Source organism: Struthio camelus, chromosome 8 (assembly GCF_040807025.1).
Source record: "Struthio camelus isolate bStrCam1 chromosome 8, bStrCam1.hap1, whole genome shotgun sequence".
Lineage (NCBI taxonomy): Eukaryota > Metazoa > Chordata > Aves > Struthioniformes > Struthionidae > Struthio > Struthio camelus.
The window spans coordinates 19,925,159-19,940,900 of NC_090949.1; the positions used below are offsets into that span (position 1 = coordinate 19,925,159).

Consider the following 15,742-nt stretch of genomic DNA (forward strand, 5'->3'; position numbering starts at 1 on the left):
TAGGGGCATCTGCTTGCCAGAGCAGTGAAACATCCTGACTGGTATCCTGGTTATACTGCTATACTAGACTAAATCATTCATTACATGGCTTGGTACAACTCTGATAAGAGATAGACTGCAGTTAGTGGTCCACTTAAAGCATGATGCTTTGAGGTTGGATGTTTCAAAGTGGATCCCAGTCTTTTTATCATCATTAGACCTCAGGCTGAAACTTTATCTCTAGTTCCCTCCATGAAACTCCAACATCAAATTACCTAGCTTTTCATCCACTATCTTTAAACAATTATTTTCAGCTCTTTTAGTGCCAGCAAACCTGGGTCAACAAATCATAAATTAAAAACACAAGCAACACACTCTTAATGAAATAACCTCTTACGCACCCAATTATGGTAAAGTGAATCTTGAGGAAAAAGGTCCCAGATTATTTTATAGGATTTTAAAACATTTGTGTCTCCATATAAGTAAGAAGAAAAATTTGTTAATCTGGAATTTTTAATTTCCTATTTTGTATGGGAACTTGAGTAATCAGACATATGGTATGGTCATTAACCAGTAAAGGGTCAGGATCAGTTTAGATTCTCAAAATTAGAAAGTTCTAAAATACAGCTGCAGTCTTGGCTGTCTCAACTTAAAATAAATATTTTGTGTTAATCGGTGGAACAGAGCAACACTGATAAAACACACACACCTAAAATGATTCTCTGAAGTATAGTGCCTCGCAGGAGAGAGGAAGGCTCAGTAGGCTGGGGACAAGCTAGTCAGTGACTCATCTGCAGAGATGATCTGATATAGACATTGCTGCTAAGGAGCTGAAGTTTGATGTGCTACTTGGTGGCTTCTGTGTGATCTCAGTAGCTCTAAGAGCCACTGGATTTCTGACACAGAATTGTCAGAGCAGATAAAAGTAACATACTTTTTGGATTTGTAAGGCTAAGCATCACCGAGATATTAGCCAGTAAAAGCACATTGTGGTATTAAGCCTTCACGCCCAGTGTGGAAGCACAGCGCATGGTTCATAATGCTGCCATCAAAGGAGATGAAACGGAATGAAACGCTTGGCGTCATCATCCCAGTTTGATGCTGATATGATTCTTTAACTCACTAGCATAATGGCAGAAGGCAGGTCCTAACATTTCCAGCATTGTTAGACTAGTCCCACGCATGATAGAGATTGAATGGGTGAACGGATACACCTTTTGCTTCTTATATGATACAAGTCCAGGCCACCTGCCTTTCCTGCGGAGGAAGCCAGCACGCATCCAGTGCCATGCTCCTGGCTCATTCACCACCTGACAGTGGAACACATCTGACTCCACTGCATTTATTTCTGTTATGTTCAGACTTGCCCCCATTTCAATGCACATCACACAGCTAAAAGTGTTTTTTTTTTTTTTTTTTTTTTTTATAAATTCCCTCTGTCTTTGAGCCTTGCACTTCACTGGAAATCAACGTGCATCCAACTTTTGAAAGAGCTTAGGGCTAAGTTTACAGTTTCAGCTCTAGCTGCTTCATGCTACTTCTGTAGGGAAACAGCCTAAGTCAGTGTAGTTCACTGCTGCAAGACCACTTTAGTACAAAAACCCGAAGGGGCACAGAGTCCTGAAGAGAGGTGAACCCACAGGAAAGTGAGCAGAGTCAGGGACCTTCTGGGTCTTTTGGGGTTCACGGGCATAAATCATTGTGGACTACACTAATTATTGGCCCAGCTTCTCAGGCATCACACAGAGCATGCATCTGCCCTTCCCATTTTTAACTTTTTCCTCTCCTAGGTTGTCACAGCTTGGCTCTCCAGACTAACCTTATTCAGCCAGGTCAGCAACTCCATGTCTCAGTCTTTGTCATTACTTTTGGAAGTGCTGTTTCTCTTCCAGGCTCCGAGATGGTAGTCTGAGGGCTTCCCTCCTCCCCTTTCCCTGGTCAGGGTTTCCAGTGGATGCGACTTGCAGAGTTGTCCAAGCAACCCAGGCAGCAGTGCCAGAAGTTTACATATCTATGAACAACTATCACACTGGAGTATTTACATTTAGGGCTGTATGTATTTGCATATATACATACACATATACACTGACATACTAAAACAGACCCACATGCTGCTGAGATGAAAGACAGGATTATTATATGCACAAAATTAAGGGGAGGAAACATCCAAGCTGGGTGTTTTGGTCTGGCTGTTTGTTGGACTGTACATTTATGGTATAATGACTCTTTGTTCAACAGGAGGCTAAGGATTATACATTTACATTTGGAGACCTTTATTAGACTCAGCAGACAATACAGTAAACAACTTCCCCTTTAGACTGACTACCAACAATTTAAGAGACTCAATTGTGCATTTTCTATGCCTGGCTTCATCTGCATTATTGAATTTTTAAGAGGACTATGCATGACAAACCTTCCAGGAATCCCAAACGCAAGTGGAAGTTCCACTGAATCATTTTAAGCAACTGAAGAACGCCATCAGCTAGCCCACACAACTGCAAGGAATGCAATGAATTTCCAGGAATAGGATGTTTCCTGGAGATTATTGTGTAAAATGCAAGTGTAAAAAGGGAACAAAGGTAATGCTGATTATCTCTGCACCACAAGACTGTCCTAGTTTGCAAAAGGAGGAATGAAGAAAACAGACATCTCAGAAGACCTTTACTAGGCTAGCAGGAAGCCTGTATGTCAAGAGCAAATCCTGAAACAAAACAATACAAAGTCATCTCAGCACAAGATGTAATCTGTTCCATGATTTTGTTTATCTTATGAAACCAAATCCACTTTTAACTGGAACTCAGTGCTAATGGAGGTACATAGTCCCATCAAGTAATAATAAAGGAATGACTCCAGGGGTCATTACACAGAAGGACAGAGTCGCAGTAAATCTATAGAAACCAGGTGAACTCTGCAGCGCTGTGGGAAAAGGAGACTGGAGTCTTTTGGGCTTCAAAAGCAATAGGAAAGCAGTCCCTGCAGGTTCATCAGCAAATCAGTTCTGCTGCCTTGATTCATGCCAATTACTCTGAATTATTCTAATTACACTATGCCGATTACTCTGATTACACTACTCTGAAGCAGTGGTCAAGCAGAGCATTTTCAAAGTAGCAAGCAGCATGGGCAAAGGTTTGGCCTCTGGATTTAATTAATTCAAACTTCCTAGTAGAGCCTTCTGCATACCAGAGGGACCTCTGCTCCAACATGACGGAAGAAATCTTTCTTTTAACTGAGGTGAATCTTAGAGGTGCAAAATCTAGTATGGTTGCAACCCTGGAAGTGGTTGCTTCACAGCTTTATCAAGCACAGTCCAGGTCCTGACACTGGCTGTTGGTGAGCAGGGATTACAACTTCTAATAATGACATCAAACCCAGGCGTCACAGTTTCTGTTCAGTGTTTTCTTACCTCCAATTTTCAGACAGCTTTTCCGTCATACACAAAGATGATTGGATGCAATAGGTATAGCATGAAGCAGGCTTCCAAACACTCTCATATTTCTTTTACTCTTTGGTCCAGCACAGAGAGAGGGAGGAATATGAAAAAGCCACTTATGTGAGTCCAAGGATATGCTACTAGATACAGTCATCTTATCAAGGTTTAAAGAGCAAACAGTGACATGATATTATAGTTACTTTCAGTATCTACTCACTGCAAAGAACAGCCTGTGTCTACACAGCTAAACTGCCTTATCCCTGCCGGCAGGGACACATCCACACTGCCAGCTGGAGCAGTCCCCAGCCCATGCCACCCCACGCCATGCTGGCGCATTGCTGGGAGGGTGCTAGCTGACCAGGCTAGACCTGTGCCAGAGGCTATGCTAGCAACTTGCAGTATGAGTGAAGCGCTTGCTAGCCCACACCTGGGCCTGCCAAGCTTACCCATGCAGCATGCATCTGCAGAGCTGCAGGAAGGTCTGCACACACAGCAGGGAGCAGCAAGAGGGAGGCAGGCATGGCCACCTCCCCCAGCAGCACCAACAGCTTGTGCCAGCTTGAACTGTGCATGGGATTACACCTTAGCCCTGAAAACAGCATTGCCTGCCAGACAAATAGCCTTCCCCAGACCTATACAGGGGAAAAGACAGAGGTGAGATTGTCAGACTATGCAGCTCAGCATAGAAAACAGAACCCTTTCCCCTGCACCTATATTTACCATTTCCTTCACATCATCACTGTGGTGTGGCCTTTATTCTCCTCACTGAGCCAGGGCAACACTGTGTAGAGATCCTGAGCTCCCTCAAGGTGACCTGGCAGGGTATCCTGGGAGGGCTGGCACTGCCAGGAACAGTGCAGTGGTCCCCACTTCTGGCCCAAGAGCAGTGAAGCAGCATTAGCTAAAAAGGAGGCAGAAGTACCCAGCAGCCTGGCCAGAACCGAGGGCGGTCTGCATGCCCTCTCCTGGCCAGCTCTCCACAGCAATTAAGACAACTCTGACAGAAAAAAAATTGTAAGGTACTGTTTCTTTTTCTTCCAAACTAATAAATAAAAATGTATCACTTGCTCAAGTTCTGTAAATTTGACATGAGCACTATGCTTTTGTAAATAAAACAGAAAGACAGGAAATCATGAGTTCATGTTCCAACAAAACCACGAGCAACAACCCTAAATACTTAAAGCCTTGACAGTTACATCCAGGGTCACCCAGGCAGTCTTATTCTGTGCCTTTAGGTGGGTCCATCTTCCCTCCCTTTCCCCCACTTCAATGTTCCTCTTAGACCTACCAGGTAGAGCCATGAGCCGAAAGGAGCTTTGTATATACATGGATGCATACTTGAAATGCAAGATCCATGCTCTTCCTAAAAATGTTGCCTTTTTCACCTCCTTCAAAGTTCATAAAACGTGGAGAGGACAATTTTGCCCAGAGGATATTGCATTCATAATAACAGATGTTCTTTGCAGAAATATGGGATATTTTCTTAGGAGAAAGACTGTTTATATCATATTCCTTACCTTATTTCCTGTGGGAATAAAAATTAAAATAACCATGTTATCTGCATCCTCCTCCTAATAAATGTTTAGTGTGGTGGCTGATTGCAAACACATTTAGCATAAGAATGGATGCTTCAGAGATGAACCGAGTTCCTGTAAGTTCCAGAAAAATAGGCAACTAGCTACCTAGGGGAAGAAGATCCTGTAAGTTCTCCAGGCAAGGGAAAACCTGCAAGATGAAAGCGTAATTGCACATCAGGAAAACCACAGGAGGGAGGTCACTTTTAAATACCCCAACTATGAGGAAATCTTCAGGGACGCTGCTCTGCAGGCTGGGCTTCCTTCCTTCAGCTGCTTGTTAAATGATGCAGTGTTAAGGCCCTTCATCTCTCATTTCAGTTCCCCACCTCTTTCTGAAGCTCCACCAGTCATGCAGCAGTTTGTCAGAGATTTCAGAAAGAGACTGTATACTGGCCTGAACTAGAAACAGTAAAAAGCATCTCTTAAAAATCAAAGTAGGAATGAAAAGATAACATTTCTGCATCTGGGAAATCCTAGGGCTCCCCATAAGGTCTTACAAGGCAGATGAAGTGCATGCTATACTGCTAGGAGCTGGATGATCCAACTCTGACAAGTGGCAACGGCCCCAGAAAAAGGTTTCATTACTGTTCTATCCTGTTGGCTTTTCTACTGTTCCCCAAGTCACTCACAAAAAGCAGCCTCAAGCACAAAAAGGCAAAAGCCTTCAGCATTATTTTTCCTTGCTCCCAGTACCTTTAAAAAGCCTATACTGTGAGAAAGTACTAATTCCTGTTCTGTCTTCTGTCCTAACCTCGGACAGTGGTAAGATCAATAATACCACATCGTAAAGATTTATAGCATTTAGAGAAATTAACTGTTAAAAGCAAGAAACTGTCCTTCAATTATCTGCAAGTTAGTGTTCTAGTAGATGATGTTGACCTCTAGTGACCAGTCTGGGGATACCTTGTGGCATAAGCACAGTGAAGTATTACTGCAAATAGCTAGCCAAAAAATCTCACTGAAGCCGGCACATGGAAACAGTCACCCCTCTGCTCTTGTCAATGAGTAATTACACATCCCTTTGGTGGAACAGAAACCTCCGGGTGAAAAGGACCCCAGAAAGGCTGCTATTCCGAGTCTGAATTATGCATACAAACTTAAATATAGGATGATCGTGCATAGATGCCTTGGGCTGTGCAGTGGCTGCAACTGCAGGAGAGTTGAAGCGCCCCCCCCCCCCCCAACTGAATAAGAAGTCTACATAAAGCAGCCCCCAGAGGGAGGCACTGAGGTATAATCCCAGAAGAAAACCAGAAGGGCGAGGAGCCAATTAGGAAGAGACCTGAGCTGGTAGCAATGAATTACATCCACTTTCCAAAACATAGAAATGAGGCAGGAGGAGACAACTGTGAATCATTGTAAATAAGCGAAACTGCACCAGAGGAACATCCCAGCCCAGTCGCTATTCATTAACTGACATAACCCATTAGAAGCAACATTTTGCCACACTACGACTAATGGAAAATATTGTTAGACATTTAAGTGCTGGCTATCAGCAAGTTACACATTTGATTTTTAAAACTCATCCATTCTATATATTGAAACTACTTACTTAATTAGCTTTGAAAATCACGTAGAGTATGCTATTGTGTTATACATTCATAGAATATAAAACAGAAAAAGATACATGATGCTTTAGGAAGTTTTTAAAATCTCATCCAGCTTCAGAATGACAGGTGTTTTATTTTCTCATTTCTTCAAAAGAAATGAAGTCAAACAACCAACCAAAAATCCCAACTTCCTGGGAGAGTCATTTGAGACATACCAAGAAAGTAATAGATTTTTTAGGAAGAGATTAAAGACATAAAATGACTCAAGCACTGGGGAACAGAAGCCATTCCAAGCTAGTGAGACAGTGCAAATGACATACTGACTGTACTGCACCATGCAGAGACATCGGCAACAGGGAAAGAGGATAGGTGACTGGAGCATGCTCCCAGGGGACAATTTTGACATGGATTTGAAGCAGGGGAAAATTTAACATAATTTCTACTCTCTTCAACTATGTAAAGGTAGCTGTTTCTCAACAACTTCAAGGACCTTTTCCATTTAACAGAGCTTAACATCTATCTTCTCATTACTGTTTACTTCTCACCTTGCGGTGGTCTCACTTGTATCTCATCATATATTCTCAGCAAGACTGCACAAAGACACCTTGAAAACGTACATTTGGACCCCCAAATACGTAACCCGAGATAAGGAGTTCATACCCTTTCTGCCATTTCAGTAGACCATTTGTTCCGCACGCAGCAGCTAACGGGCAGCAGAAGGATGCATAATACATATTGCTGTCCTCCTTTCTTGTTCCATCCTTGGTTGCCGTGGCTTTGCTCCACGCTGCTGTGATTGGAAGTCTGTTTATATTCAAATGAAATACAGTTTTAATTAGGATTTATATTTAATTCATGAAAATATTCTTTAAAACTGTCTTTTTTAAAAGAGATCGTGCCTGAAACCATAGTACAGCTACCATACAGAAATACGTAATAGCAACAGCAGAGGGAGCTGAAGAGAAGAACATGCTTCAGTCTGCATGAAGCATGGATAGGAGTAAGGAAAAACATTTTGGGAGTCTCAGGGGAAAAAAAATTAGAATAAAATGCCCTATGCAGGGATCTAGGTATTTAGAAGCATAGAAATAGACTAACATTTAAAACTTCAAAATAAAAGTAGTGAAGTGGAAAATAAGATATAAAAGAGCATGAGATAACCTCATCTACAAACACTTGGTTCAACTTTTTGGGTATGTCTGATTACTTCTGAACTCCTTTTCACAGAGGAGCTTAATTTTTCAGTCTCTGGTACATAACCATACAACACATTGTTTGGACAACCACTTGTAAGTGACTCATCTTTTCTTTAGTGTTCCCCAGCATGCATCCCTTCTCTTCCCTGGACATGTTTTGAGCAGCATGTATCATTTGGACAGAAAAGGCAAAGGCATTAGTTGTCAGGTCACTAATTACACAGGATACATTTCCCATGCTTCACTGACAATCTGATACAATATCAGGATGCACAGCTCAGACTAAAAAAACCTCTCAGATTTCTAGCATATTATTTTATCTAGAAAAGAAAAAAAAAAATCAATGTAAATACTACTCTCTCCCCACTGACCTACAGACTTAGGTAGCTGTCAAAGAAACCACTAGTTTAAGACTATGAAGATGGCAGAAGTCACAGTTAGCTAAATGAATGTTAAGGATGTAAACAGAAAAATCTCATGTGGGCAGGGACTTAAACCTACAACCAAAGCTGCTTCCCAGAATAATACTTTTTCACTACTTTTTGCCAGCTCTGTTAGTTCCTTTACTTTGTAGCAGAGAGAACCTCTAGAGAATTACTGTGTTCGCCTCAATTTTTTTTTTTGTTTCTTCTCTGTATTCCACACTTGGATATGACCACTATTTGGGTCACGCTTCTATGAACAATCAAAATTCACATAAGCTGGCACAGCTGCCAAAATAATCAGCCCTATTGTGCCCCTCCCAGCCCCTCCCCTTGTGCCAGCACAAGCATGAATTCTCCTACATACCAGGCTGTAATTTTATGAACAGCTGGACTCTAAGGAGGAGGCAGCAACCGCAGTGATTAGCATCTCCGTGCCCTCAATGCACAAACCAAAGGAACATTTCGCTAGAGGACAGGGAGACAACTTACACTGGCATCTAGCTGTAGCCAATTCCTTTTTCCTATGCAATTATCACTGCAGTTAAAACTCAGTTAGGTTGGGCCACTAATGAGAAAAGGCAGGGTTGAAATCAACTTATACAAAGAGAGAGACTTCTGAAAAAAAATGCAAAAGGGACATTGCAGCTTGAAGAAGCTCAAAGCCATATATATACACACACACACATATATATATATATATATATATATTTTTCCCCCCCTCCTTAAAAGAGGTTGAGGAGAGCAATCCCCAAACCTGGGCTTGTCACTTGCTCTTGTTTTATTTTCTCAAGTCTGCAAGGTCCTGGAGCAATACTCCAAGGGGAACAAATGACTAAGATCTTAACTGATTAAGCTTGAAGTCTTGAAAGACAGCTTGTCATATACCATTTGCTATTTTACTGCTGATTCAAGAGTATTAAACCCCTGTGCTTTTTACCTTTGATATATTAAGAACTGTAAGTGCAGAACAGCATAAAATACACTGAACTTTATATCAAGCTAACTGAAGTACTATATTAACTATTAATCTTTATTTATGAGCTAAGTTTATTGAAAACCCCCATTTTAACATACAAAAATAATGTAACTTTACTGTAGCCTAATGCAACTAGAAACTTGAAGTATTTCAGATCCCCTTGCTATGGAATATAGGACTTCATTTATACTGATAATGATATACTCTTTACACTCTTAATGGTAAATGAACTGCAATGAGAGCCAATCCTTCTTTATAAGCTGCTGGAATTAAATCTAGACAAAAAACAGGCAGCTATAGCTAAAACCAAGACTCAATAAATTTAGAATTCTGTGTCAAGAATTTTATCAAATATGCTCTGAACCAATGTAGAAAAGAGTATTTTATCAGTTAAGACCAGTCGGTTGATTTATTTCTCAAGCCAGCAAAACCACACACACTTGGCATAAAAACAGATTCAAATCAAATCAGATTCATGTGTCCTTGACTGACATTGTTGCTTGTTTCTAGCATTTTTTTTTTTAAACAGAACACTGCTATCAATTTCCTTTTCATGCATATGTTATAAATTGTATCTGCAGAACAGAAAAAAAATAAATCATTGTTTTACAAGCTCCTTTTATCAAGGCATCTTTAGGAATAAAAAGAGTTATTTAGAACAGTATGAATACCCTGAACTCCCACTGGCTTTGGGGTGGGAGTCAAGTACATTCATATAAGCAGTTACTCAGAAACTCAGCACCTTGCAGAACTGATCCCGGCACAGTCCTCGAGTCACTTCAAGTTTTCTCTAACAAGACAGACTGCCTCAGAGACGAACAGGCAATGTCTCTCCTCAGCCAGATTAAGGAACCAATACAGAACTAGCAATGGCTTCCCTTACCACAGTTGGGATAGTTCCTGTGATAGCTACCCTTCTCCCTCCCCTCTCTGGTTTTCCACCTCTGCTGCAGGAGCACCTCTGGGGCTTTGCCATAGCTACTAAATTGCTGCTGTATACCTCACAAAAAGTAACACCAGTTGGGTTACCTTGGCTTCCCAGATTAAAACACATCAGCTCAACAGCTGCTGCAGGAGAATCTGAATCATCCCTGAACTGCGGAAAACTCTTACAGGAGCACAGGAACCACTATCCCTGCTCCATAATCGGAGCCCTAATCTAGACAAAACAAAGGGCAGCCTGGGGAAAGCTAACAGCGCTAGGGATGTAGCGGCCCACTAACGGGCAATACATACTCACTGATTAATACGGCTCACACACCTTCAAGGTCTGCTTAGTTTCACTGCTACTCCTAAGTCTTCAGGTAATCATTGTGGCTAAGGCTTTTGAGTATGTCATCTGAGGACGTTATTTCAAGACACTATAAGTTCTTCAGAAGTTTATGCATATTTCTATTCTTATACTTTCCACTTCCTTAATATCTTATTTTAGATAAAGGAGAAGAGCATGCTTAGCATGTTACTGTGTGCTGGACATGTTTAGCACTAAATCTGGATTAAATACCTAAATATATAACTACATACATAGATATCTCACAGCTCATGCATAGAAGTCATTACCATTTGATTGTAAGAAAATACTACAAAGATGGAAAAAGCAAAGGACAACTACCTTGCACGCAGTGTTACACATTAAGCAGCTATCATAGCAGGAGGAATTGATCCTTATCACCTCCTACTGACTTTAGTACTTGCCAGACTGTAGAAACTGATGGAGTCACTTATTAGAAGTGATTAAGGAGAAAACTTCAGCTCACACTATGGAGAGACTTTATACTGAGGAAGTCTTCTAACACAATGTTAATCTACTGATAAAGCAAAAAAAAAAAAAACACTACAACGACAATAATAAAGTGCAAAGTAAGCAAAACACATGGAACTGCAGAAGCCTGGAACAACATCTGTAAGAGGAATTAACCGTCTTATTTATTTCACTGATACTACCATCTCCAAGCACATAAACTCCAGTCATTTTTATTGGTTATTCCACTCCATCTCTAAGAAAAAAGAGGGTCCAAGCTCTGTAAAATTTGCCAAGTAGGTTATTATTTTGAAAAATTAGAAACTAGTGTTTCATATACCTCAGTTGCATGTTCATTTTTTTCCTTCTCTCCAAAACGGAGACAAGCCACAGGTTTCCACAAATTTCCATCAAATATCAACTCACATTTCAAGAGAAATAAGATCCGGGAGCTCAGATGACATGCAATACTTTATAAACACGTGCACGATTTACTACAAGCAGCACTATTTCTAGCTGTTTAACTGCATAGCCGTAGGGGCCAAGCTGCGAAGAGCATCACTGCCTTTCCACTTTTCCCAGCACAGTTCCAGACAGCATTCCATACTAACCCAGCTCCCAAAAATTCGTGGGAGACTTGGAGGAGTTTCTGTAGTAAGACAACGATTAAGACAGAAACTTAGTTCTGATCAGCACAAGAGCTACTCTCCTAGCTCAAAGCATGAGAACGGTTTTGATAAGGAGCAGAGCGTTCACTTCATGTTCACTGTTGTTCATTTTCTTCACACTTCCCTGTGAAATATACACTTGCTAGCACACAAGAGTAGAGAGCTGGAAATAGACTTCTGAGCTTTGCCTTAAATGCAACAGCTCACATTTCTCACAGGGAAATAAAGAAAAGTTCAGAGTTGTAATGCAAAAAATTTAATTTTTCAAAGAAATGTTCAAGATAAGGAAGGTCACAATACAAAGTTCTTAAACAACATAGCATCAAAATTAAAAAGCTTTTTTTGATTGGAAGTGTTTGGTTGACACAAAGACTAGGTGCTACTTCTGCTTATAGTACAAAACTTATGACAGTGGATTTGTAATTTCATCCCGTAGCAATTAAACTTCCTGGCTTTTGTCTAGGTGTTTATTGACATTCACACTTATAAACATACAGTAAAAAAACATCCATCTTTGATGGGGTGCACAATGGAAAAAATCTTAGAAGTCTACACAATAAAAATGTAACCTTTTTAACCTATAAAGTATTGTTTATATGCTTGTGCATTTCTTGGAGTTTCCTCCAATGCTTTGAGGTTACAAATTTTAAGAAATGAAATACCTTTCTCTAAATTATTTCTATTATTTCACTTTGAAAGAATTAGCATAAAATGAATGCTTAATTTAAGCTCATTGTTCACCTCTGTCCTTATATTAGTTATGGAAAAGGGCAGGTAACACTGCTAAAAAGTTAAGTCATTGGCCAAAACTATATGCACAGTTACTTGCTTATTTAACTTCTTCAAACAGCTTTCCAATCCATGAAAAAAGCTTTAAAGAAAAATCTTGCTTAATCTTTTAAAAAGTTATTAGACTGCAGGTCTTAGGTTTCAAACCTTGGCAGAAATTGTTCTTCAACCGTAAGTTAGAGTCCCGATACAAACTTACTGTAATTATTAACAGAACTCCAGCCACAGGGGCACAAATCAATCTACTTCAGTTTAATCACATATACCAAGGCCAACTCTGTGAACCATGTCAATGCCTATAAAACTGTTATAGAACTGAAGATTAATTGAAACTCCAGTTTGGAAGTGCTCATGTGGATGCTATGAAATATACTTTTCCATAAAGACAGGTTTGCACATAGATGCAACTAGTTAATTTAAACTAAATATTTCTAGAATTACATAAAAAGTAATAGTTATACCACATTTCAGTTCCCTGAGAAGAAAATGTTCAAACGACAAAGATCTTTGGAACACAATCAGTACAGTCAATAAACATAAACCTCTTGGACTGCTATGGCACAGACATCTCCAACTTCCATGTTGATCAGACTTGCCTTAGACATTTTAATTCATATTAGTCCTTACTCTCCAAAAAAGAGGCACTGAAATGGGAGCAAGAGATGACAATAGCCTAATGCTAAATTAAGTCATTTCTGTGAAGATACTATTACAAACTGGAACATATAGTTAGCACACTTGATGAATACAAAGTCATTAAGAGCACAGTTTACCAGATTTATTTAATCCACAATTGAGCCAGTAGTTTTGAAAACTTTAACATATTACAAGAAGTTTTCAAGTATATGTTTCTAGAAAGAATGCTTCCTCCCCCCCCCCCCCCCCCCCGGCAGAGTTTATGTTTAGCAGACATGATAAATTCCAGTAGATTTAAGACTTCAAATGTAATAAATGAGTGCACAGCAAAAGAAGGAGTAAAAATCAGGAACCATTTTATTTCCATCCAGTTTTGCAGATATTAAGGATGGTATTATTAGAGCTCAGTTCACCATTATAACTTACGGAAATATGATATCCCCTAGAAGGAGCAACGCTTATAGTGTTTTTCCATTTTTCCTACCCAAGTACTAGTGAGTTGTGCGAATATTTGGTTTAGTTTAAACTATGCCTTTCAGTCCCTACTCAAATACCTACTACAAATCCCCTTCATCTTCTCTCCCCAGTCACCAAATTACAGCAATTGGGGGTGGAGAAAAAGCATTGAGGCAGTCAGTAAACAAGAGGTTATAAAAACATTAAATAGCAACATACACTACACTAACGCCCGAGATGCCCACAATGCATAGAAGACAACTTTGTTACTATAGCGTGTTCTGTTTGCCATCATTCTCCATGAGGATCAATACTACAAAATTATGTTGTCATCCAGTACACGTGCACAACACTTATTCCAGATTCTCCAGATTTACAACCCAATTTCTAGACAAACTATTCACTTTGTTTTCACTATTTTGAAGACAAAGTAGTGAAGTTGGTTTCAGGTATTTATTGTCCAACTGATTTTAATAGTAAGACTCAGAAGGCCTCTTCCACAGTTACAGAGATAATGCTCAACACTCAAAAAGCTTTAAAAAAATTAAGTTACGTTTAAAAAGGATTTTCAGTATACCCCATGCAATTGAACTGCTCAAACAGTTTAAACTCTTTAAATTAATATATTCCAAGTTAATGGAGAGTTCATATTTAAAAACTAATCCCAGATAGTTCTTGGTCCTCATATGGCAGGAAATGAAACTATTTAAAATGATCACCATCAATAGAAAAAAGTTCCCATAGGCCAAAAAAAAAAAAAGTATGTACACACACTCACTGCAGCCAGGCAATCAACTATCCATTCCAATACTATCATAAACATTTATTGACTACATTATTTCAACCAGGAGAATCCAACCAATAATTCAGATTTATGTATTCAAACATATGATTACCTGCTAAAGGCTGTATTTTATGTTTAAGACTAAATACCTTTTTCTTGTCCAATACAACCAACTCAGCTGAATGCATTTAAGTTTAGGACTGATCTGTAAACTATGTTCTCTCCTTTCCTTCTCTTCACTTGTACAGATCTTTAGAGAGATACTAAATAAAAGGCTTAAAGAATGCACCGACAGTTTCATTTCAAGCTTAGCACTTCTCTGAGCATGCTTGTAAACGTTCTCTTACACGAGGTGGAAGTGTTTTTAACAGCCTTTCTTCTACTATTAGACTACTCCGTTTTAGAAACTGACATTCTTCTAGTTCAGCAGGAAGTGATTCAAGATAGTTTCCAATGAGCTCTAACTGAACAAGATTCAGTAGCTGACCCACACAAGGGGATAAATTCATCAGACTGTTATTTCCCAGAAGCAGAAATTGCAGCTTTCTGCACTGAAACAATCCACCAGGCAGCATTTCAATCTAGAAAAAGGAAAGAAAGGAATGAGAATAACGTACATTACAATTTGTTAGCATAAATGCAGCTGCATGTTTTCCCTGCTTACCAACTTTATTTTAGGTTAAAAAAAGCGCTTGGTTTATGGAAGGGTAAGGAAATGGGAAGATTTTAAATGATTCTATATTCGTGGGGGGAAAAGCGCAGCTTTAACTGCCTGAGAACACGATAATGTTTTTATATGTCTGTTTTGTTCTGAAGATGTTCTGTGCTATTGGAAGAAACCAAGTCAGAAGCATGGTGGGGGTGGGATGCGAAGCGTGTGTGCGCAGGTGGCAGAGGAGGTAAATAGGCTGCCTCCTAAAGAATCACTTAATGGAGACCAAATACAGATTCTATGGTGAGACATTGACATCTCCTAGCGTTATGAAACCTGTACAAGCAGTTACCCGTGCAGTGCGGTTGTAGCTCAATCCTGGTCTATCCTACAGAGACTAACACCCCAAAACAGCCTCACTGAAGAACTTAAACATGAATGGAGCCCAAGGCCGCAATCCTGGACCCCGTGCTACAGAGCCAGGCAGTTTAGCACTTCTGATGAGTTACCAGCTATAAATATTTTCTTCCTGCCAATCACACAGACAGCCAAGCTGCTCAAAAATCAGCTGCTGATTCACAGCTTAGTTTGATATTTTAAGGTAAAAACTTAAAACAGTATATTTCCATTAAGATACTAATTGGGCAGACAGCTGCAGGGAAAGGAAAGATAATTCCAGCAGCCATCCAGCCTCTACTATCTCTGTTTATGAATCAGAGCCCTTAAGCTGCTACAGTACTTATTCAGTATTACACAAGCTTTGATGATACTGAAGTCTTAGTAATCAAAACAAACACCACCATCGTTCAACTTTACTGGGTTTGTTTTTTGTAGTGGTCATGATGAGTGTATTCTGAACCAGAGACTGTTCTGGAAGAAAGGG

General features: G+C 39.8%; 1 protein-coding gene across 7 annotated transcripts in view; it reads right to left on the reverse strand.

Annotated features, from left to right (window-relative positions):
- The window catches only part of LOC104149082 (leucine rich repeat containing 8 VRAC subunit B), a 63,160-nt gene that overhangs the window by 27,370 nt on the left and 20,048 nt on the right, over window positions 1-15,742 (reverse strand). For 3 of the 7 annotated variants that reach the window (XR_011142553.1, XR_011142555.1, XR_011142556.1), the window contains 3 exons: window positions 7,197-14,788; window positions 3,383-5,385; window positions 2,236-2,680 (listed from right to left, as the gene is read on the reverse strand). Coding sequence is in view for 3 of the 7 variants with exons in the window: in XM_068952567.1 (XP_068808668.1) it covers window positions 7,197-7,270 (74 nt within the window). In the remaining 4 variants the exon portion in view is untranslated. Of the gene's footprint in view, window positions 1-2,235; window positions 2,681-3,382; window positions 6,132-7,196; window positions 14,789-15,742 lie in introns of those variants that run through there. The other 4 variants (XR_011142554.1, XM_068952568.1, XM_068952569.1 and 1 more) reach the window with 4 other exon arrangements.